This window comes from Salmo trutta, chromosome 14 (assembly GCF_901001165.1).
Source record: "Salmo trutta chromosome 14, fSalTru1.1, whole genome shotgun sequence".
Taxonomy (NCBI): domain Eukaryota; kingdom Metazoa; phylum Chordata; class Actinopteri; order Salmoniformes; family Salmonidae; genus Salmo; species Salmo trutta.
In genome coordinates, this window is record NC_042970.1 from 32,224,913 (window position 1) to 32,247,185 (window position 22,273).

Below are 22,273 nucleotides of genomic sequence, written 5' to 3' on the forward strand. Positions count from 1 at the left end.
AACTCCCCATGTGCCCCCCCCCCAAAATGTTATTTTGGGGCTGCTTCTCGCACTTGCCTTTGGGCCTATACAGCACCTCATAGTAGCGCCGCTCTGCCTTTGCTGCCTCCAGTTCCTCCTTCGGTCGCCGGTACTCCTCAGCCTGCCTCCAGGGTCCTTTCCGTCTAAGATCTCCGCCCATGTCCACGACTCCAAATATTTCTCTTGCTGCTCCTTCTTCCGCTGCTTGGTCCTTTTTTGGTGGGTGGTTCTGTCATAGGCGTCGTAAGGATAGGACTAAGGTGCAGCGGGTAAGTGCTCATCTTCTTAATTTATTTAAAGAAAACACTTAAACAAACGACGATAACAGTTCCATAAGGCTCCCAGGCTATACAGGAAATAACCACCCACAAAACACAAGTGAAACAAATCTCAACTAAATATGGCCTCCAATTAGACGCAACGACAACCAGCTGACTCTAATTGGAGGTCCTACCAAAACCCCAACATAGAAATAGAAAACTAGATTTAAACATAGAACCTAAACCAAAAACACCGAAACACACAAAACAAACACCCTCTGCCACGCTCTGACCAAACTACAATGACAATAACCCCTTTTACTGGTCAGGACGTGACAGGGTGGCACTCAGTAATGTGTTGTATTGGATTTGCCCCAAACTTAACACTTTGTATTATGGACAAAAAGTGAATTACTTTGCCGCATTTTTTGCAGTATTACTTTAGTGCCTTGTTATAAACAGGATGCATGTTTTGAAATCTTTTTGTTCTGTACAGTGCCCTTAGAAAGTATTCACAGCACTTGACTTTTTCCACAATTTGTTGTATTACAGCCTGAATTAAATTGTGATTTTTTTTGTTACTAGCCTACACACAATACCCAATAATGTCAAAGTGGAATTATGTAGTCATACATTTTATCCATGCTGTAATACAACAACTTGTGGAAAAAGTCAAGGGGTGTGAATACTTTCTGAAGGCGCTGTACATACAACATCTACAGTATGTTACATGTGTTGAAAAAAAAGAGTTTTTTAGCCTTATAGTATTATAAGAAATGTTCATTTCAAATTGGTTTGCTTGCCAACCATACAGCTGTCGGATCTTAATTAAGAGCCAGATTGCTACAGTTGGAAAATAATCCTGCAGCAACAGGAAATTGGAATTATTATATGGATTATAATTCATGTACATGTTTGTAGGGGTTGATACATTTTACATTAGGTCAAATCAAGTCTGAAATGTTAAAGTGGAAATTACCAACTTTAGAAGCCTTTTTAAACCTTGAATAAACTACAAGTTTGCATTTCATGCTGTGCAGGAACATTTTCATCAATAAAAGAGTGATCAAATTAAGATTCTACATCTGTATGAGGATGTGAATATAATATCTATAATATAATTTTCTATATAATCAGCCTACAATTTCTTAATACCTTCTATGAAAATGTTGTATTTTATTCCACTGTGCAAAATAAGTTAGCAAGAGTTGTCTGTTCTGTGTTCCTTTGGGTTCCTGTGTTTAAAGAGAGTGGTTGGTTCAATTTGGGTAGTCGATTTTTGGTGCTTGGGTTAAAAATAATGTATGGTTTAGACTGTGTCTGTGAACATAAATGAACATAAATAATGATAATCAATGGGGAAAATAACATAAATTACTTATTGAAGAATTGTTCTGTGATGATGACCAAGTCTCAGGGGTGTCATGGACATCCTACCTTGTAAGGCTGTAGAGTGATGTTATAAAACAAAGGAAGATCCTGCTGTGTCAAAAATAAATCAGTTTTCTGTATGACCTGACTCACAGGCTCTGACAGATGGGGTGACATTAGATACAATCAACTTTCAGACGATGTTGTCTATAACCCTGGAGTGCTCCGTTACATCTAACCTAGAGTCAGACAACAATCACTGAAGTTATTTCTTCATGCTGGCCAGAAGAGGTCAGTCTTCACCAGCACACGTCTCTCACTGGCTAATGCATTACGAAAATGTCATTGACATTTGCCTCTTAAATGTTTCATTGCCTGGCCTAATGTGAAGTAATTTTTTGTCTAGCTGCATAAAGACATTGTAAAACAACCCCTACATGCTTGCTTTTAATTGTCTCATCTTTGTTTATTGTATTTGACCCCATACATCACTGTTAACCAAGACGAAACAAGAGGTCCTTTTCGGAAAATGATAAGATCTTTGAGAATAACTTCCTGATAGAACCTCTGGCTATAGTGAGATGTTTACTTTTTATTTTAGCATAATGCATAACAAGAGTAGATTTATACATGTGGCAATGCCACAAATAGGAACATTTGGGGTCTTTTGGGTGTTTAGTTACAAAAAAAGTCTTAAAATGATCATTATTATTCTAAAACTAGATTTGTCACATGCTTAATTGCAGGTGATTTAGCCCAAAATACTTTGTTCAGTGTTGTTCTTTACAGTTTTCTCAATCACGTACATTTCTTGGAACAACGTCATCGACAAAACACAACAAGAACTCTGTGGCCTTTTGCAAAACAGTAAATGAAATTTCAAAATGTAATTGTCTTCTCAAAACAGGAATATATTCATCAAAACTATATTATACCGTCAAAATTGTAAATACATTCATAAAAAGAACACAACTGCCTGCAAAAAGATGAACACAACCATATTTATCTCTTGAGTCCAAGCACACAAAACAGAAAGTTAGTCTGTCTTTTAACAATTCCAATAGATCAATACATTTTCTTTCAAAAGTGGAAGTACATCTATGCAAAGGTGCAGCATTATGGGCAAGAAATGTGCCTCCTTTTATGCATATTTCTCCAAACAAATCAAAATCTATTCCTGATAAAAAGTCAAATAAAAAATGAGCACATTGTATGCAGGATTTATTCAACAGCATCATCACAATCAATTCTATTGTCTGATTTTCTTATATATTTTTTGACTTTCCATTGGCATACAGAAACACAATCCACAATAGAAATAAGGAAAGGTCAATACATTGAAGAAACACAGCTGATATGAATGTATAGGCCTCAATCCACACCAAAGCGCAGCTCAATAATGGAAAGTCACAATGTTGGAGATTATGACACCTTCGCATGTCCGCAATATTGTAAAAATCCTAGAAATTAGACCGTCCCCATTGACTAGATCTTTCCCTATATTGTATGACACTGATGGGGTGATTTAGAACACAATTACACTTCCGATGAAAACAATTTGTTCATATTCTGTGAACAAAACACTTTTTAAGTTCACTGATGACATTTGTATTTAAAGTTTCGCAAAAGGGGTTCTGAGAGACGCAACTCGGGAGAGAAAATTATCCCACGTTCAGTAAATGTATTTGAGCATTTGGTCATTGCTGTTCTGCTGTTGATAAGTATCAACACAGATCCCAAAAATGCTTGCATGTGATTGAGAAAAACTGTAATCAGTGCCTGTCTGTTCAATCACTGACTCAGACACACACACACGCACACGCGCACACACAGACTGGAGCTACAGGCAGAGCCAGTTTCAGTAGAGCAGTTGTTTAGCTGGCTCACCCACTCAGACAGACTGTGTTTGCATAAAGCTCAAGTGACTAGCCAAAGAGAGGAGATTATGTTGTTCTTTGTCTTGCCAAACCAGAAATGTGCCTCAATTTGAGCTGTGTACCCCTTGTGTGTGTGTGTGAGTGAGTGAGTGAGTGAGTGAGTGAGTGAGTGAGTGAGTGAGTGAGTGAGTGAGTGAGTGAGTGAGTGAGTGAGAAGTCTAAATACATGTACCATTTTTTAAATTCAATAACCACTATGATGACGGTATGAACTATAAAGAGTATATTCATATACAGTTCCTGTTCCACTACTAGGATAACATCATCAGTTCATTAGCCTACTCTCCGTCACAGAATACTACATTTGAATAGTTGAATTCATGCCCGAATATTGATGTACTTTCACACTGAGAAAAACACAAAACAATATGAAACATTTAATATAAAATGTGATATTTTGTTTCAGAGAATGCAAGAATGTTTGCCCCGTCTGTGCGTGCGCTTGTAAGGGTTCAGAAGTCAATTTGACCCATTGACAATGCGGTCATTGTGATAGCTCTGGTCCAGCACCCTTCAAAGAAAGACTGATTAACCAGTCCACGATACCGAGGCACAATACAGCCCTTCATGGGGAACAGCGGTGCAATGTAACTCTCAACAAGCAGCCATTTATCAATGGTGGGCTTACATTAGCCCGGATAAGGACTCCCTGCGAGAAGCCAGGATGCCCAAATGATGTTGAGTCTGTTGTGTGTGGTTCATCATATTTAACCGGTAGGGCTTCAAGATTGTCTACAAGTTATTTCTTCAAATAATTTAGGTATAGAATTATGTAGGGATTTCTAAATATATCTCAGAAATAGGATACAAAAATGATCTTGATTTATCATACAGTACTAGCATGACCAATAGGCCTAATATAAGCACATGAAAAAAGAGCTTTATTTACTACGAAGGATTGTTCAATAATAATCCATTGCTACTTTGTAGACTTGATTTATGTAGACTGTTGTAGAGTAGCCTACAGAAGGCGCATCTGCCTCTGATAGGTTCAACGACCAGTCTGTGGTCCAATCAGTGACTAGTGATGATTTTCCACATCAGAGGTTGAACTCTGTGTCAAACCGATGTACACTTGCCTTTAACCTATTCATAGCGTGTACTTTTGTCAATACTCTTAGCGTTTTTCTGTCAATTGAAGGAATGTATTAACCAATTGGACTCTGCTGAGTAGCCTTCTGCCTCACATAAACATTTCAAGAGGACTCTTCAGTCGACTTTAAATTGACTTACTTTAACTGTTCTTCTCTTCGGGATACTGTACATAGCAGGGGATACATTCGAAGACTTCACCTGTAGATTTGGACTTTTATTCAAAGGATTTCGTAGCTTTACAATTCCTGAGCAGTCGGATAATAGTAGAGTTTGGTCGATATTGTACATCTCTCCGAGCTCGTAATGTTTGATACATTATGTCGACTGTCCGAATGAGGATGACAGGTCTCCGGCAGGTGCTCGCGCTGTGCGTCACGCTAACATGGCTCCAGTTTACCTGCGCTCAAACCCAAGAAGGTAGGTTCCGTGTCTGTATTGTGCTCGCCATCAAATTGAGTAGACTGCAATGTCTTTCCAATTACTTCCTAATCCCCCGATTTTATGAGCCATTATGTTTTCTATTTGACTTTAACCACACAAATTGTACTTGGGCAAATAGTTTAATTTATGCCCAAAAATGTTGCCTATTATTTTGTCAATAATCCCACTTTTAGGCCCAGGAAGTTGAACACCACTAAAAATATACATTGCTTACGAAATGTTGTTATAGGCAAAAAAAGAGTCAACAGTGTTGTGTCACCGGTGCCCATATGTCCTATATGTTTTTCTCGCTGTGTTAATTCACAATCAATCTACATGCTGTAGTGTTTTTATTTTATTTTAGCAGTGACCAATCCCACAGAGTTGTGTACATAAAAGAGTCAATGGTGCATCTCTTGCGCTCACCTAAATCAGTGCTGTCAATCTGACCATAGAGACAAAACCAGTTTCATATGTGCAGAACCTGTTTGCTGTGCGTCAGCCGACTTTCAGAACAGAGTGTGCCTATGTGTTTGTGTCAATTGTCTCTGTGCTTCTTTTGTATGTTATCGCTCTCCATGCAAGCTGCTAACAAAACACAGCTCCTCCCTAGAAATGGCTATTTTGTCTTTCTGTCTTTCTCACTTTGCACCTCTTGACATTTTTTAACCCCAGTGTCCATATGATATGGTCAAGAGTTTAAAAAAAATAGCTACTCATTAACAAGCTTCCTGGAAACTTGTCAAATCTGTGAGGTGTATTCATGGTGAGTCAGGTATGATTGTATAGCCTCCATGTTAGAGTGAAGTGTTGTGATTTGAATCTGAACTTTGGCTCTGTACTGATGTCATCTGGCCTTAGGTAAATAAGGTGGTGCAGTGCAGGAGGAAAACAAAGTCAACAACAGGTCAGGAGGCAGTTGATAGTCCGACTGAGCCTCTGGCATCAGTGAAGGATAATAGGCAGAAGTAAATATACTCATACATGTCACGCAACTAAGGAAATATAATTCATGCCGATTTTGATCTGCATCAAATCAGTACTTGATTTCCTCTGCTAGCACACTAGGTCTATACCTATTTCAATGTATTCTCTAGAGATCTATAATCCCTTATCAATACTTGGTAAGCAATTAGACAAGTGTTGTAAATATGTGGTAAACAGTGAATTCATTGAAGGTAAATGATGCATGGATCATATTTATTACAAGTTAATAAATGGTTTATTACACAATGGGCCAGAGTTGCGTCTGCATGTGCCCCAATTATTATAAGCAGTTAAATGACTCACACTTTATTTATTGAGGGACAGCTGGTCCTACATTGCAGCTATGGGGTGAAGAAAGTTTTTCTCCTATCCTAAAATTGATCCAAATTTAATTTAATGAAATAGAATTTCAATTTGATTGATTGATTGATTGATTGATTGATTGATTGGTTGGTTGTTTGATTATTTGTCCTATACGTGACCGTGGGCACTGGTCAGGCAGTGGTTTGTTTTCTTAGCCGTTGAAGATGTGGCACAGAGCTCTAGATTACAAGGCCCTATAAAAGCACTGCGTGCCATGAACTCATATCAGGGGTCGGAGATAACGACTAACAGCCATGCCATAGAAACGTACCAATCACAGCCTTTTCTCAGGCATCTCTTCAAGCTTGTTTTTCTTCACCCGTAACTGTGTGTGTATGTGTACAGTGTGTGCTTGTGCATGTGTGCGCATATATGTGTGTGTGTGTGCGCGTGTGTGTGGTGTGTGTTTTAAGATTTGACACTGGAGCATATTTATCCGCATCAAATCATTCTTGTTATGTGATACATGTTGTTTTCAAATGTTGATGATTGAGTGATTTCTGATAAAGATTCATTATGGCATACCGTAATTATGTTATGATTCATGCACACCTTTGTAAGATGTGGATTGTTTTTTGGTTAATAAAAACAAAACATTTACCAGATCATCAGGTTTAATACTGCAGATGTTGGAGTCATGTCTGTGAAATAGAGAGGTAGGAAAGCTGGGTTATTTTCATATATTGGTCTCCCAGACTAGTGCAGTGCATGGCCACTGTAGAGGAACAGCATAAATCAGTGAATGTTTGCTGAACAACGTTAATTGCACTCAATCACTTTTTATGATTTCATTGGCTTCAATATGTATTAATAGCTTAGATTGTATGTATTTCTTTGTAATTGCACAATACTTATCCAACCGTTGTACCCATTACAGTTTATATTCAAAAGTTTATTTCCAAAGATTTTAGATGAGGGTTTTGTTGCAAAACGCTATACACTAAGTATACAAAACATTAAGAACACCTGCTCTTTCAATGGCATAGACTGACCAAGTGAATCCAGGTGAAAGTTAGGATCCCTTATTGATGTCACTTGTTAAATCCACTTCAATCAGTGTAGATGAAGGGAGGAGACAGGTTAAAGAAATATTTTTAATCCTTGAGACAATTGAGACATGGATTGTGTATGTATGCCATTCAGAGGGTGAATGGGCAAGACAAAAGATTTAAGTGCCTTTAAACAGGGCATGGTAGTAGGTGCCAGGCGCACCCGTTTGTGTCAAGAACTGCGAAGTTGCTGGGTTTTTCACGCTCAACAGTTTCCCATGTGTATCAAGAATGGTCCATCATTCAAAGGACATCTAGCCAACTCGACACAACTGTGGGGACCATTGGAGTCAACAGGGGCCAGCATCCCTGTGGAACGCTTTCAACACTTTGTAGAGTCCATGCCCCAACGAATTGAGGATGTTGTGAGGGCAAAAAGGGGGATGCAACTCAGTATTAGGAAGGTGTTCCTAATGTTTGGTATACTCAGTGTACATCCATTATTAAGCTGGAATGGAATGTTCGTATCCTGTATATTTGACATAGAAATTCAACCAACATGAATCTAACCTCTAATGGTATAGCGTTTGGTTAGACTTAGGTCCTGTCCCTATGGCACCCTATTCCCTATGTAGTGCACTACTTTTGACCAGAGCCCAGATCTCATATTACTGTATTGATCATTTTTTATATATTTTTTTTTTATTATTGATATCAAATGTATCATTTGTTCAGTTCTTTATTACAAATGTAATTATTTGTCACATTTGACTGTGTAAATCCTTGAATGCTACTTTTTCTTCTGAGAGTGAGGCGAATATATCTTGTTTTGCAGCAAAATGTGGTTCTTTGTATCTCTGAAATGAAACCATCCAGTGATAGATTTCAAATAAATACATGTCTGTTACTGAACAACCCCATGCCACGATTAGAGGTGGAAAAAACACACCAATCTCTTTGGTAAATTCTTTACACCAAAAAAGCTAATTTACCAACATTTCTGAAAATGGATATATAGCGTTTTGGAATTAAACTCTTTATTTACTCTTTTCATTTATCACAGAAAAAGTATTCTTAAGCTAAGCATTATTACAATATCAATGGACCTGATGGATTGTACCCTGCGGGAAGTGAACAATAGCGATATAAAATGTGCCTTATGAAATAAATGTGACATAGTATGTGTTTATATGCTTTGATGTGTGTGTTGATCCTTCTGCTCTGTGTATGTGTGTTTGTGTGTGTGTGAGTCAGTGTGTGTGTGCTGAACATACATCTCAGTGAGGCGTGTATGTGAGAATAGACCTCTAAGGTATGCAGTAATCTGTTGGCGTCCTGAGCCAAGTTTCTGTTTACCTCATCCACCGTTTCTATCGCTTTATAGAAATAGTTTATCTCCTCCTACCTCCATTCTTTCTTTTCTTTCCCTCCCTTTTCTTTCCTGTGGAAACAGCTGAATGAAAATGACAACTAAACCTGATCCAGGACTGAGAAATGTTTTCTAGTGTGTTAGGTTACTGTCTATGGAAATGGACAATGACACAACTATCTAGCCTTGACTGCATATGCAACAGAGGAAAAAAGTCAGGAGAAAATGGAAAAGAGGTATAGAGTCTAGGAAAATATCTTGAGAGAGAGAGAGAGAGAGAGAGAGAGAGAGAGAGAGAGAGAAGCTTCTATACCAGGGCATGCTCCTAAATGTCGACTGCATGAACGTTCCAAAAATCATTGAAAGGTCATGATGTTTTGACTACAGTCAACTGCAAGTTTCTGCAGCTGCTCTTCACCAACTTCATCCTGCAGTCATCACCTGCATTGTGGGAGGCTCTATTGTCAACCAATCATTAGAGTGTTTTTGTTTGACCCATACAAACGTTGCTAAAAACATGACTAAAACAGGAAGTAATTGGCCACGATTTCTGTGTACAGTAGATATACAGTGCATTTGGAAAGTACTCAGACCCCTTTACTTTTTTTCCCTCCACATGCGTAGAATACAGCGGGCGTAACGATACAGTGAAATGCTTACTTCCAGCTCTTCCTCAACAGTGCAGAATAAATGTGAAGTAGCAAAACTATCATTATAAACTGAGTGGTTTGAGCCCTAAATGATGATTGGCTGACAGCCATGGTATAGGAGGCCATATATCATGGGTGTGACAAAACTTGTATTTTATATAATGGTTTTGCTACTGTATATTGTATATTTAAGCAATAAGGCCCGCGGGGGTGTGCTATATGGCCAATATACCAGGGCTAAGGGCTGTCGAAAGGTTGCTGAGTCGAATTCCCGAGCTGTTAAAAATCTGTCGTTCTGCCCCTGAGCAAGGTAGTTAACCCACTGTTCCCCGGGCACCGAATACGTGGATGTCGGTTAAGGCAGCCCCCCCTCACCTCTCTGATTCAGAGATTGGGTTAAATGTGGAAGACACATTTCAGTTGAAGGCATTCAGTTGTATAACTGACTAGGTATCCCCCTTTCCCCTTTCTTAGTCACGACGCTATGCAGAGTCCCTGGATACAGACCATAGCAGTGGTATATTGGCCATATATCACAAACCCTCGGGCATATTGCTTAAATATACAATATACAGTAGCAAAACTATCAATATACAAAGTAGATTAATACAAGTAATACAAATAGTAAGAAAATAACAAGAGCACAATAGTTGATTAAAAAAAAGAGAAGGTAATACAATATATAATATAGAAGACAAAAAGTTACCATTCTATACAAACAATGTGGAGGTAGATAACGTGGCTGAACAGCATCTGATGACCTTCTTTGTGTACAATTATTGTGCTTGCATACACATGAATGTTTGTGTGGTGATTGTACACTTTAGTGATTTTGTTTGCCTGGGTGTACATGTGCAGGTGCACAGGACTATTTCTCAACAGGTAATTGAACTGGTTGAGTGTCAACAGCTTTAAGCCATCCACTGATAGCAGTGACCCAGCTCAGGCTTCTCCCAGTGCTTAATCTAGGTGGGGCAGTGATAAGATGGCTCGCAGAGGGCAATGTACACATAAGAACATAATTACAATCTATTGATAATTCCAATTCCAAGGCCCAAACGTGTCTACACTGCACAAAGTCCATGGCCCAATTTGAGCTGAACAGAACTCCTACAGTACACATGCTTAAATGACACTCTCTTGTGTTGTAACTTGTACACCTGGCATCTAGCTGGTGATTCGTTATATAAAAAAATTATGTTCCTTGTTTATTACACGTTTATTACACACATGCAACCTCACAATGGCAGGTTGCACATATGCAAGTGCTGGGCAAGAGCAAAATGTGCAACCTTGCTGGTGTCCAGGACCAAGATAGAAGAGCACTGGTCTAATGTAGCATGCTGCTAGGTACACTTAGAAAAAAATGTGCTATCTGGAACCTAAAACGGTTCTTCGATTGTCCTAATAGGAGAACCCTTTGAAGAACCATTTTCGATTCAAGGTATAACCCTATTGGGTTCCATGTCAAACCCTTTGCACAGAGGATTCTAAACTCAGCAAAAAAAGAAACATCCTCTCACTGTCAACTGAGTTTATTTTCAGCAAAGTTAACATTTGTAAATATTTGTATGAACATAACAAGATTCAAGAATTGAGACATAAACTGAACAAGTTCCACGGACATGTGACTAAGATAAATTGAATAATGTGTCCCTGAACAAAGAGGGGGTCAAAATCAGAAGTAACAGTCAGTATCTGCTGTGGGACCATGACGGACCCTCCACCTCCAAATCGATCCCGCTCCAGATTACAGGCCTCGGTGTAGCGCTCATTCCTTCGACGATAAACCCGAATCCGACCGCCACCCCTGGTGAGACAAAACCGCGACTCGTCAGTGAAGAGCACTTTTTGCCAGTCCTGTCTGGTCCAGCGACAGTGGGTTTGTGCCCATAGGCGACGTTGTTGCCGGTGATGTCTGGTGAGGACCTGCCTTACAACAGGCCTACAAGCCCTCAGTCCAGCCTCTCAGCCTATTGCGGACAGTCTGAGCACTGATGGAGAGATTGTGCGTTCCTGGTGTAACTCGGGCAGTTGTTGTTGCCATCCTGTACCTGTCCAGCAGGTGTGATGTTCGGATGTACCGATCCTGTGCAGATGTTGTTACACATGGTCTGCCACTGCGAGGAAGATCAGCTGTCCATCCTGTCTCCCTGTAGCTCTGTCTTAGGCGTCTCACAGTACGGACATTGCAATTTATTGCCCTGGCCACATCTGCAGTCCTCATGCCTCCTTGCAGCATGCCTAAGGCACGTTCACGCAGATGAGCAGGGACCCTGGGCATCTTTCTTTTGGTGATTTTCAGTCAGTAGAAAGGCCTCTTTAGTGTTCTAAGTTTTCATAACTGTGACCTTAATTGCCTATCGTCTGTAAGCTGTTAGTGTCTTAACGACCGTTCCACAGGTGCATGTTCATTAATTGTTTATGGTTCATTGAACAAGCATGGGAAACAGTGTTTAAACCCTTTACAATGAAGATCTGTGAAGTTATTTGGATTTTTACTAATTATCTTTGAAAGACAGGGTCCTGAAAAAGGAACGTTTCTTTTTTTTACTGAGTTTACATGGTTCCCAAAAGAGTTCTACCTGGAGTCAAAAAGGGTTCTCCTATGGGGACAACCAAAGAACCCTTTTGGAACCCTTTTTTCTAAGAGTGTAGTGTTCAGGAATGTCCATAGACCCTCTTCCCAGGTAGAGTCAGTGTGCTCTGTCTGACTGGGATTGATGTCCAAGTGTGTCCAAATTCCTCTAGACTAGCACCTGTAACCCTTTCTCTCTTGCTCCTTCACAAACACAATAAAGTAGCTGCTATCACTGCTTTATGATGGCTGGACCTGCTCATTGAACTGTTATCACACGCTATACGCTACTCTCTCCAGAATCACCTTCTAGATTTTACTGATTGTTATTCCCTGTGTGAATCTAATGAACTAGTACATGTTAACACGTTCGGTGCTCATGTCTATGTGACTCCTCAGAGTCTCCAGATTTAATGCTGAACATGTATTTCGATCATTGTGAGAGCACAAGAACACAGCACATAGACAACATGTGAGAGCACATGAGCTAGACAACATTGTCACACCCTGATCTATTTCACCTGTCTTGTGCTTGTCTCCTCCCCACACCAGGTGTCTCCCATTTGTTCCATTATCTCCTGTGTATTCATACCGGTGGTTTCTGTTTGTCTGTTGCCAGTTCGTCTTGTCGCGTCAAGCCTACCAGCATGTTTTTCCATGCTCCTGTTTATCTAGTCCTCCCGGTTCCGACCTTTTCTGCCTGCTCTGACCCTGAGCCCTCCTGCCATACCATTCTGCCTCCCCTAACCTCGAGCCTGCCAGCCGTTCTGTACCCATCTGACTCTGACCTGGTTTACGAACTTCTGCCTGTCCTCGACCTGTCTCTATCCTGCCCCTTGTCTATTAATAAATACCAGAGAATCAAACCATCTGCCTCCTGTCCCTCGTTATAGTACGAACTGGCCATGATGGACCCAGCAGACTCGGACCAGCTCCGCAACACTGTCTCCCTGCATGGAGCCACCATCGGAAGACATGAGGAGCTACTCCAGAATCTTATGGAAGGACTCCATACTTTGGCGGAACGCCATGACCAGGGCTTCAAATCATTACTGGAGCAATTCCGTGGACTATCTATCAGGCAGCATGCCACAACGGAGACCTCCGAGATGCTCAGTAATCCCCCTACAAGTGGTGATTTTTGTCTAGCCTACCCCGGCTTCCCAAGAACCCCGCATACCTCCTCTGGAGCGCTATGCTTGGGATCCTGGAACCTGCCAGGCATTTCTTTCCCAGTGCTCCCTCATCTTTGAGCTGCAGCCCTCTTCGTTTCCTTCGGATCGTTCGAAGAAAGCGTATATCATAACACTGATGTCTGGAATGGCGCACACCTGGGCTACAGCAGTTTGGGAGCAACAATCCACCATTTGCCTTCGTCTGCAGGATTTTGTGGCGGATGTGAGGAAGGTGTTTGATTCTCCTGTGTCCGGGAGAGGTGGCCTGAAAGCTACTTCTACTACGTCAAGACTCCCATAGTGTGGCAGACTACGCGGTAGACTTTGGCACGTTGGCTGCCGAGAGTGCCTGGAACCCGGAGTCCCCATTTGACACCTTCCTTCATGGATTATCGGAGGAGATTAAAGACGAGCTCGCAGCTCGGGTGTTACCCTTGGACCTCGACTCCCTCATAGCCTTAACCATAAGGATTGCTGGGCGCCTATGGGAATGTAGGAGGGAGAGGAGGTCTGTTCTCGTCCACACTCGCTCTTCCACGGCTGCTTTCTCCTCAGAAGAAACCCGGACGTCCCCGATGCCTGCATTCCCGAGAGGATCCGATGTCACCCGAGCCCCCTCGGGAATCATCAGGGACGGGCGACTCGTTTACTCCAGAGCCTATGCAACTGGGCAGGGCTAGATTGTCGCCTAACGAATGATTACGCAGGCTGAGCTACAACAGTTGCCTGTATTGTGGTGCTACAGGGCGTTACATATCCACCTGTCCAGTAAAATACCAGGCTCATCAGTAGGTACGAGTACGCTGGTGGGCCTTACTGGGAGTCTTCTAACTCCTATTACTCGTACTCCTTTCCATGTTATCCTGCTGTGGGGTGACCAGTCTAAATCTCTCCGGATGCTCATTGACTCTGGGGCTGATGAGAGCTTCATGGACGCTACTATAGTATCTGAGCATCTCCACACAACTCCTCTACGTTTCCATGGACGCCAGAGCACTGGACGGCGCTTCATTCGGGGCTAGAGCACCCTGGCTTCTCCTCTCTCTGCACTCACTTCTTCTAAGGTGCCGTTCACATGGTCCCCAGCTGCCGACACTGGGTTTTTGGATCTCAAGCATCGTTTCACCACAGCCCCATACTCATCCATCCGGACTCATCCCGTCAGTTCATGGTGGAGGTTGACGCCTCGGATGTTGGAGTGGGGGTCATTCTGTCCCAATGTTCGGCACAGGACCAAAAGTTGCACCCCTGCGCTTTCCTTTCTCATCGCCTGAATTCTGCTGAGAGGAACTATGACATTGGTAATCGAGAGCTTCTTGCAGTCAAGATGGCGCTGGAGGAGTGGAAGCATTGGCTTAATGGGGCAGAACACCCATTCTTAGTTTGGACCGACAATAAGAATCATGAATATATCCGCATCGCCAAACGCCTCAACTCTAGACAGGCTCGTTGGGCTCTGTTATTCACTCGGTTTAACTTTACCATCACCTACCGCCCTGGGTCCAAGAATGTTAAGCCTGATGCTCTCTCCTGCCTGTACAGTTCTGCGGCTACACAATCAGACCCAGAGATCATCCTCCCTACCTCCTGTCTCACTGCTACACTTATCTCGGGAATCAAGAGCCTGGTCCACAAGGTGCACCAGGCAGGGGGCATGGCTAACCGGATGTTTGTCCCTGATTCGGCCCGGTCCTGAATGGGCCCATTCCTCGAAGTTCACCTGTCATCTCGGTTCCCGCCAGACCCTGGCTTTCATCCAATAACATTTCATCCTACAACGGTCGCCGCCTGCACAGTGCCGAATCTATGGACTTCCTGTCAACATGGTCTTCGATCGTGGTCCTCAGTTTCCGTCACGATTCTGGAAGGCGTTCTGCACCCTCATTGGGTCGTCGGCCAGCCTGTCCTCCGGGTTTCTTCCTCAGTCCAACGGCCAGTCAGAGCGTGCCAAACAGGACCTGGAGACGACACTTCAGTGACTCGTCTCGGCCAATCCCACCACCTGGAGCCAGCAACTCGTGTGGGTGGAACATCATACCCTGCTCGGCCACTGGGCTCTCGCCTTTCGAGTGTTCCCTGGGTTACTAGCCTCCGCTCTTCCCAGAGCAAGAGGAAGAGGTCAGCATGCCCTCAGCCCAGATGTTCGTCCGTCGCTGTCGACATACCTGGAAGAGAGCCCAGACCGCTCTTCTTAAGACCACCTCCAGGTATCGGCGACAGGCGGACCACCACCGGACCCCGGCTCCCCGTTTTTGTCTTGGGCAGAGGGTATGGCTCTCCACTCGGGACCTGCCCCTCAGAGTGGAATTCCGTAAACTTTCCCCCCGCTTTATCGGCCCCTTTCCCATCTCTAAAATCCTTAGTCCCACTGCTGTTTGTCTTCTATTGCCCCGCACCCTCCGTATACATCCCACATTTCATGTGTCTAAGATTAAACCTCTGTCTCACAGCCCTATGTCTCCTGTTTCCAGACCCCCCCCCCCCCATCTCATCGATGGTCTTACGGCATACAAGGTGAGATGCCTCCTGAGTGTTCAACTTCGGGCAGTGGTTTCCAGTATCTGGGTGACTGGGAGGGTAATGGCTCGGAGAAGAGGTGCTGGGTCCCCGCTAAGGACATCCTGGACCTGGCCCTCATCACTGACTTTTACAGCCAGCATCCCGGTCAACCAGGCATGCGCCCGGGTAGAACGCCAGGTGGCGCCCCTAGAGGTGGGGATGCTGTCACACCCTGATCTGTTTCACCTGTCTTATGCTTGTGTCCATCCCCCACCAGGTGTCTCCCATTTGTTCCATTATCCCCTGTGTATTTATACCAGTGATTTCTGTTTGTCTGTTGCCAGTTCATCTTGTCTCATCAAGCCTACCAGTGTGTTTTTCCATACTCCTGTTTTTCTAGTCCTCCTGGTTCCGACCTTTTCTGCCTGCCCTGACCCTGAGCCCGCCTGCTGTCCTGTACCCATCTGACTCTGACCTGGTTTGCGAACTATTGCTTGTCCTCGACCTGCCTTTTGCCTGCTCGTTGTCTATTAATAAATACCAGAGACTCGAACCATCTGCCTCCTGTGTCTGCATTTGGGTCACGTCCTATTTCATTATAAACATGGTCTATCTCTTTAGGGTAGTCACAAGCAGGCCTGTGTACAGTTCAACGTCCCATCAGATCCAACACAGTATAGCTTGTTCTTAGCTACCTTTCAATCTGTGAATAAATTACCTATTGGTATATAGGGAAACATATTCATCGAACAGCAACTGGAAATAAAAAAACAAACACGTTATTATACAGAGTTAGCCTCTCTTCCTTCCTCTTTCCCTTTCTCTTTCTCTCTCTTTGGACATCTGGCTGAGATTTGAATAGCAAAACAGTCTCTCTGTCCCAATGACATGGAAAAGGACTGGACTCCTACAGTCCACAATAAACAAGGCCCAGTATGTCTGCCCCAGAGACAGTCAGTTACTGTATTGAATGTAGCACTGGCCTCAGCCTATTTCACATCACATGTATCCATTCTGGCCGTTAGCATGCAAAGCTAAAGGGCATGAGAAATGAGCATAAACAAATTAATTATTATTCCTAGCACTGACAGTTATTACAGTATGTATTAGTCAGAGTTTGAATGTATGTTGTGAGCTGATGTGTTACATCAAAACTACACAAAATGGATCAGTACTGACAACAACTTAGGCTAGAGTTTTGAAGTGAAATCCTTAAAACTGAAGAACTATTTTTTGCCTTTCTTTCCCCGCAGTGATATGCTCCGGCACCCAGAACGCACTGAGCGTGACAGGAAGTTCACAGACGCAGTACACACTGATGAAGGATATGTACAGCGGCTGTGAGATTGTCATGGGCAACCTGGAGATAACCATGATGGAACATTGGAGGGATTTCACTTTTCTACAGGTGAGGGGATGAACAGGTGGATGAATGGCAACAGGTGTGTGTGTGTGTGTGTGTGTGTGTGTGTGTGTGTGTGTGTGTGTGTGTGTGTGTGTGTGTGTGTGTGTGTGTGTGTGTGTGTGTGTGTGTGTGTGTGTGTGTGTGTGTGTGTGTGTGTGTGTGTGTTTCTTGCATCAGGAGTGTATGTATAATTTAGTCCAGTTCAACAGAAGTCTATATATAGTGCCAGCCTATTTTCCTGACAACCAGTGGTGTAAAGTACTTAAGTAAAAATACTTGAAAGTACTACTTAAGTAGGTTCTTGGGGTATCTGTACCTTACTTTGCTATTTATATTTTTGACAACTTTTACTTTTACTTCACTACATTCCTAAAGAAAATGATATACTTTTAACATTTCCCTGACACCCAAAAGTACTTGTTACATTTTGAATGCTTAGCAGGACAGGAAAATGGTCAAATTCACACACTCAAGAGAACATCCCTGTTCATCCCAACTGCCTCTGTCACGACTTCCGCCGAAGTCGACTCCTCTCCTTGTTCGGGCGGCGTTCGGCGATCGACGTCACCGGCTTTCTAGCCATCGCCGCTCCATTTTTCATATATCCATTTGTCTTGTCTTGTTTCCAGACACACCTGGTTTTCATTTCCCCAATCAATCTACTTGTATTTAACCCTCTGTTTCCCATCATGTTTTGTGTGTAATTGTTTCATGTTATTGTGGTGTTTTATTACGCGCTTTATTTTTGTATGTTCAGTGTTTTGAGCGCATTTGATTTATGTAGTGCTCTCGTTTTTGGAACTAAAATAAAAGTGCGCCTGTTTACGTCACTACTCTCCTGCACCTGACTTCGCCTCTAAACACCCGATGACAGCCTCTTGTCTGTCGGACTCACTAAACACAAATGCTTCACTTGTAAATTATGTCTGAGTGTGGAGTGTGCCCCTAGCTATCCATTAATAAATAAAAAAACAAGAAAATTGTAATTGCTAAAATAAAGAGTTTAAAATTATTTATACTTGTACTTTTACTTTCGATACTTAATTATATTTTAGCAATTACATTTACTTTTGATAATTAAGTGTCTTTAAACCAAATACTTTTAGAATTTTACTGGGTGACTTTCACTTTTACTTGGGTAATTTTCTATTAAGGTATCTTTACTTTTACTCAAGTATGACAATTGGGTACTATTTCCACCACTGCTGACAACACTAAACACACAATCAGACATGTCGGGCCACAGACTTCCCTTTGCTGCTCAGAGAACTACTCAGAGCTCTTATCAGTGTGTCTCCTGTGGATAATGTCACTGTCTCCTGTACAAAATGAGTCACCTTACATTTCGTTCTATAACTTTAGTCCAGGGCCGGCCCCAGGCATAAGCGATATAAGCAATTGCTTAGGGCCTCCGGCCGCTAAGCGGGATCTCAACTTACTGTTGAGAGGTAGAATAGTACAATACATACGGTGAAAGTTCGAAATTACAAATCAAATCAAACTCTATTTGTCACATGCGCCAAATACAACAAGTGTAGACTTTACCGTGAAATGCTTACTTACAAGCCCTTAACCAACAGTGCAGTTCAAGAAGAGTTAAGAAAATATTTACCAAGTAGACGAAAGTAAAAAGTAATAATAAAAGTAACACAAAAATAATAACAATAACGAGGCTATATACAGGGGGCACCGGTACCGAGTCAGTGCGCGGGGGTACAGGTTAGTTGAGGTAATTTGTACATGTAGGTGGGGATGAAGTGACTATGCATAGACAATAAACAGCGAGTAGAAGCAGTTTACAAAAGGGAGAGGGGGTCAATGTAAATTCTATGGTGGCGATTTTATTAATTGTTCAGCAGTCTTATGGTTTGGGGGTAGAAGCTGTTGAGGAGCCTTTTGGTCCTAGACTTGGCACTCCGGTACCACTTGCCGTGCAGAAGCAGAGAAAACAGTCTATAACTTGTGTGACTGGAGTCTCTGACAATTTTATGGGCTTCCCTCTGACACCGCCTATTATATAGGTCCTGGATGGCAGGAAGCTTTGCCCCAGTGATGTACTGGGCCATTTGCACTACCCTCTGTAGCGCCTTAGGGTCAGATGCCGAGCAGTTGCCATACCAGGCGGTGATGCAACCGGTCAGGATGCTCTTGATGGTGCAGCTATAGAACCTTTTGAGGATCTGGGGACCCATGCCAAATCTTTTCAGTCTCCTAAGGGGGAAAAGGTTTTATCGTGCCCTCTTCACGACTGTCTTGGTATGTTTGGACCGTGATAGTTTGTTGGTGATGTGGACCCCAAGGAACTTGAAACTCTCGACCGGCTCCACTACAGCCCTGTTGATGTTAATGGGGGCCTGTTCGGCCTGCCTTTTCCTGTAGTCCACGATCAGCTCCTTTGTCTTGCTCACACTGAGAGAGAGGTTGTTATCCTGGCACCACACTGCCAGTTCTCTGACCTCCTCCCTATAGGCCGTCTCATCGTTGTCAGTGATCCGGCCTACCACTGTTGTGTCGTCAGCAAACTTAATGATGTGTTGGAGTCGTGTTTGACCACACAGTCGTGGGTGAACAGGGAATACAGGAGGGGACTAAGTACACACCCCTGAGGGGCCCCAGTGTTAAGGATCAGTGTGGCAGACGTGTTGTTGCCTACTCTTACCACCTGGGAGCGGCCCATCAGGAAGTCCAGGATCCAGTTGCAGAGGGAGGTGTTTAGTCCCAGAGTCCTTAGCTTAGTGATGAGCTTCGTTGGCACTATGGTGTTGAACACTGAGCTGTAGCCAATGAACAGCATTCTCACATAGGTGTTCCTTTTGTCCAGGTGGGAAAGGGCAGTGTGGAGTGCGAATGAGATTGCGTCATCTATGGATCTGTTGGGGCGGTATGTGAATTGGAGTGAATCTAGGGTGTCTGGGAGGATGCTGTTGATGTGAGCCATGACCAGCCTTTCAAAGCACTGATTACCGCCACAGAGCGGTAATCATTTAGGCACGTTACCTTCGCTTCCTTTGGCTCAGGGACTATGGTGGTCTGCTTGAAACATGTAGGTATTACATACTCGGTTAAGGAGAGGTTGAAAATGTCAGTGAAGACACTTGACAGTTGGTCCGCGCATGCTTTGACTACACGCCCTGGTAATCTGTCTGGCCCAGCGACTTTGTGAATGTTGACCTGTTTAAAGGTTTTGTTCACATCGGCTACTGAGAGCGTTATCACACAGTCATCCAGAACAGCTGGTGCTCTCATGCATGCATGTTTCAGTGTTGCTTGCCTTGAAGCAAGCATAAAAGGCATTTCAGTCGTCTGGTAGGCTCGTGTCACTGGGCAGCTCGCGTCTGGGTTTCCCTTTGTAGTCCGTAATAGTTTTCAAGCCCTGCCACATCCGACGAGCGTCAGAGCTGGTGTAGTAGGATTCAATCTTAATTCTGTATTGACGCTTTGCTTGTTTGATGGTTCGTCTGAGGGCATAATGGGATTTCTTATAAGTGTCCGGATTAGTCTCCCGCTCCTTGAAAGCGGCAGCTCTAGCCTTTAGCTCGATGCGGATGTTGCCTGTAATCCATGGATTCTGGTTGGGATAGGTATGTACAGTGACTGTGGGGACGACGTTGTCGATGCACTTATTGATGAAGCCGATAACTGAGGTAGTGTACTCCTCAATGCCATTGGATGAATCCCGGAACATATTCCAGTCTGTGCTAGCAAAACAGACCTGTAGTGTAGCATCCGCGTCATCTGACCACTTCCGTATTGAGCGAGTCACTGGTACTTCCTGCTTTAGTTTTTGCTTGTAAGCAGGAATCAGGAGGATAGAATTATGGCCAGATTTGCCAAATAGAGGGCGGGGGAGAGCTTTGTATGCATCTCTGTGTGTGTGGAGTAAAGGTGGTCTAGGATTTTTTTTTCTCTGGTTCCACATGTGACATGCTGATTAAAATTTGGTAAAACTGATTTAAGTTTGCCTGCATTAAAGTCCCCGGCCACTAGGAGTGCCGCTTCTGGGTGAGCATTTTCTTCTTTGCTTATGGCCTTATAGAGTTGGTTGAGAGCGGTCTTAGTGCCAGCTTTGTTCTGTGGTGGTAAATAGATTGCTACGAATAATATAGATGAGAACTCTCTTGGTGGATAGTGTGGTCTACAGCTTTTCATAAGATACTCTACCTCAGGCGAGCAATACCTCAAGACTTCTTTAATATTAGACATCGCGCACCAGCTGTTATTGACAAATAGACACACACTTCCACCCCTCGTCTTACCAAAGGTAGCGTCTCTGTTCTGCCAGTGCATGGAAAATCCCGCTTGCTCTATATTGTCCGTATCTTTGTTCAGCCATGTCTCGGTGAAACATAAGATGTTACAGTTTTTAATGTCCCGTTGGTAGGATAATCTTAATCGTAGGTCATCAATTTTATTTTCCAATGATTGCACGTTAGCAAGAAGAACCGAAGGTAGTGGGAGTTTACTCGCTCGCCTACGGATTCTCAGAAGGCTGCCCGATCTGCGGCCCCTTTTCCTGCGTCTTTTCTTCACGCAAAAGGCGGGATCTGGGCCTAATCCAGTGAAAGCCGGATATCCTTCTTGTCGGACTTGTTAAAGGAAAAAGTTTCTTCCAATCCACGGTGAGTAATCGCTGATGTCCAGAAGTTATTTTCAGTCATATAAGACGGTAGCAGCAACATTATGTACACAATAAGTAAAAAAATAAGTTACACAAAACGCAATTTTCTTTTACAAATTAGCACAATTGGTTGGGAGAATGTAAAATGTCAGCTGTGTTCTTCGGCGCCATCTTCAAGTTTGGTTGTGCATCAGCAGTTTCTCAATTAACATTTTAGTCATTTAGCAGACACTCTTAACCAGAGTGACTTACAGGAGCAATTAAGGTTAAGTGCCTTGCTCAAGGGCACATCGGCAGATTTTTCACCTAGTCGGCTCAGGGATTCAAACCAGCGAACTGCCGCCAATCTCTTGTTTTGTCAGTCACTCAATTAGCCATATCAGCTAACAAGTCTTAGATTGGTAAATTTGTCTAGCCGGTTATGTAAACTTGTAGTAATCATGCCCATGGACACTGACCTCCAGGGGGGTCCCATTGATTTTGTTAGTCACTGAGGGCATAATGGTAACTGATCACACAGCCATGGTAACTTATCA

The 22,273-nt window shown here is 43.0% G+C and overlaps 1 protein-coding gene across 2 annotated transcripts in view; it reads left to right on the forward strand.

The window, feature by feature from the left end:
• Nucleotides 1-4,642: 4,642 nt before the first annotated feature.
• LOC115207844 (receptor tyrosine-protein kinase erbB-3) overlaps nt 4,643-22,273 on the forward strand; it is a 35,416-nt gene continuing 17,785 nt past the window's right edge. For both annotated transcript variants that reach the window (XM_029775344.1, XM_029775345.1), the window contains exons 1-2: nt 4,643-5,101; nt 16,968-17,122. In XM_029775344.1, the coding sequence (XP_029631204.1) occupies nt 5,002-5,101; nt 16,968-17,122 (255 nt within the window). In that variant the 5' untranslated portion in view covers nt 4,643-5,001. The remainder of the gene's footprint in view (nt 5,102-16,967; nt 17,123-22,273) is intronic.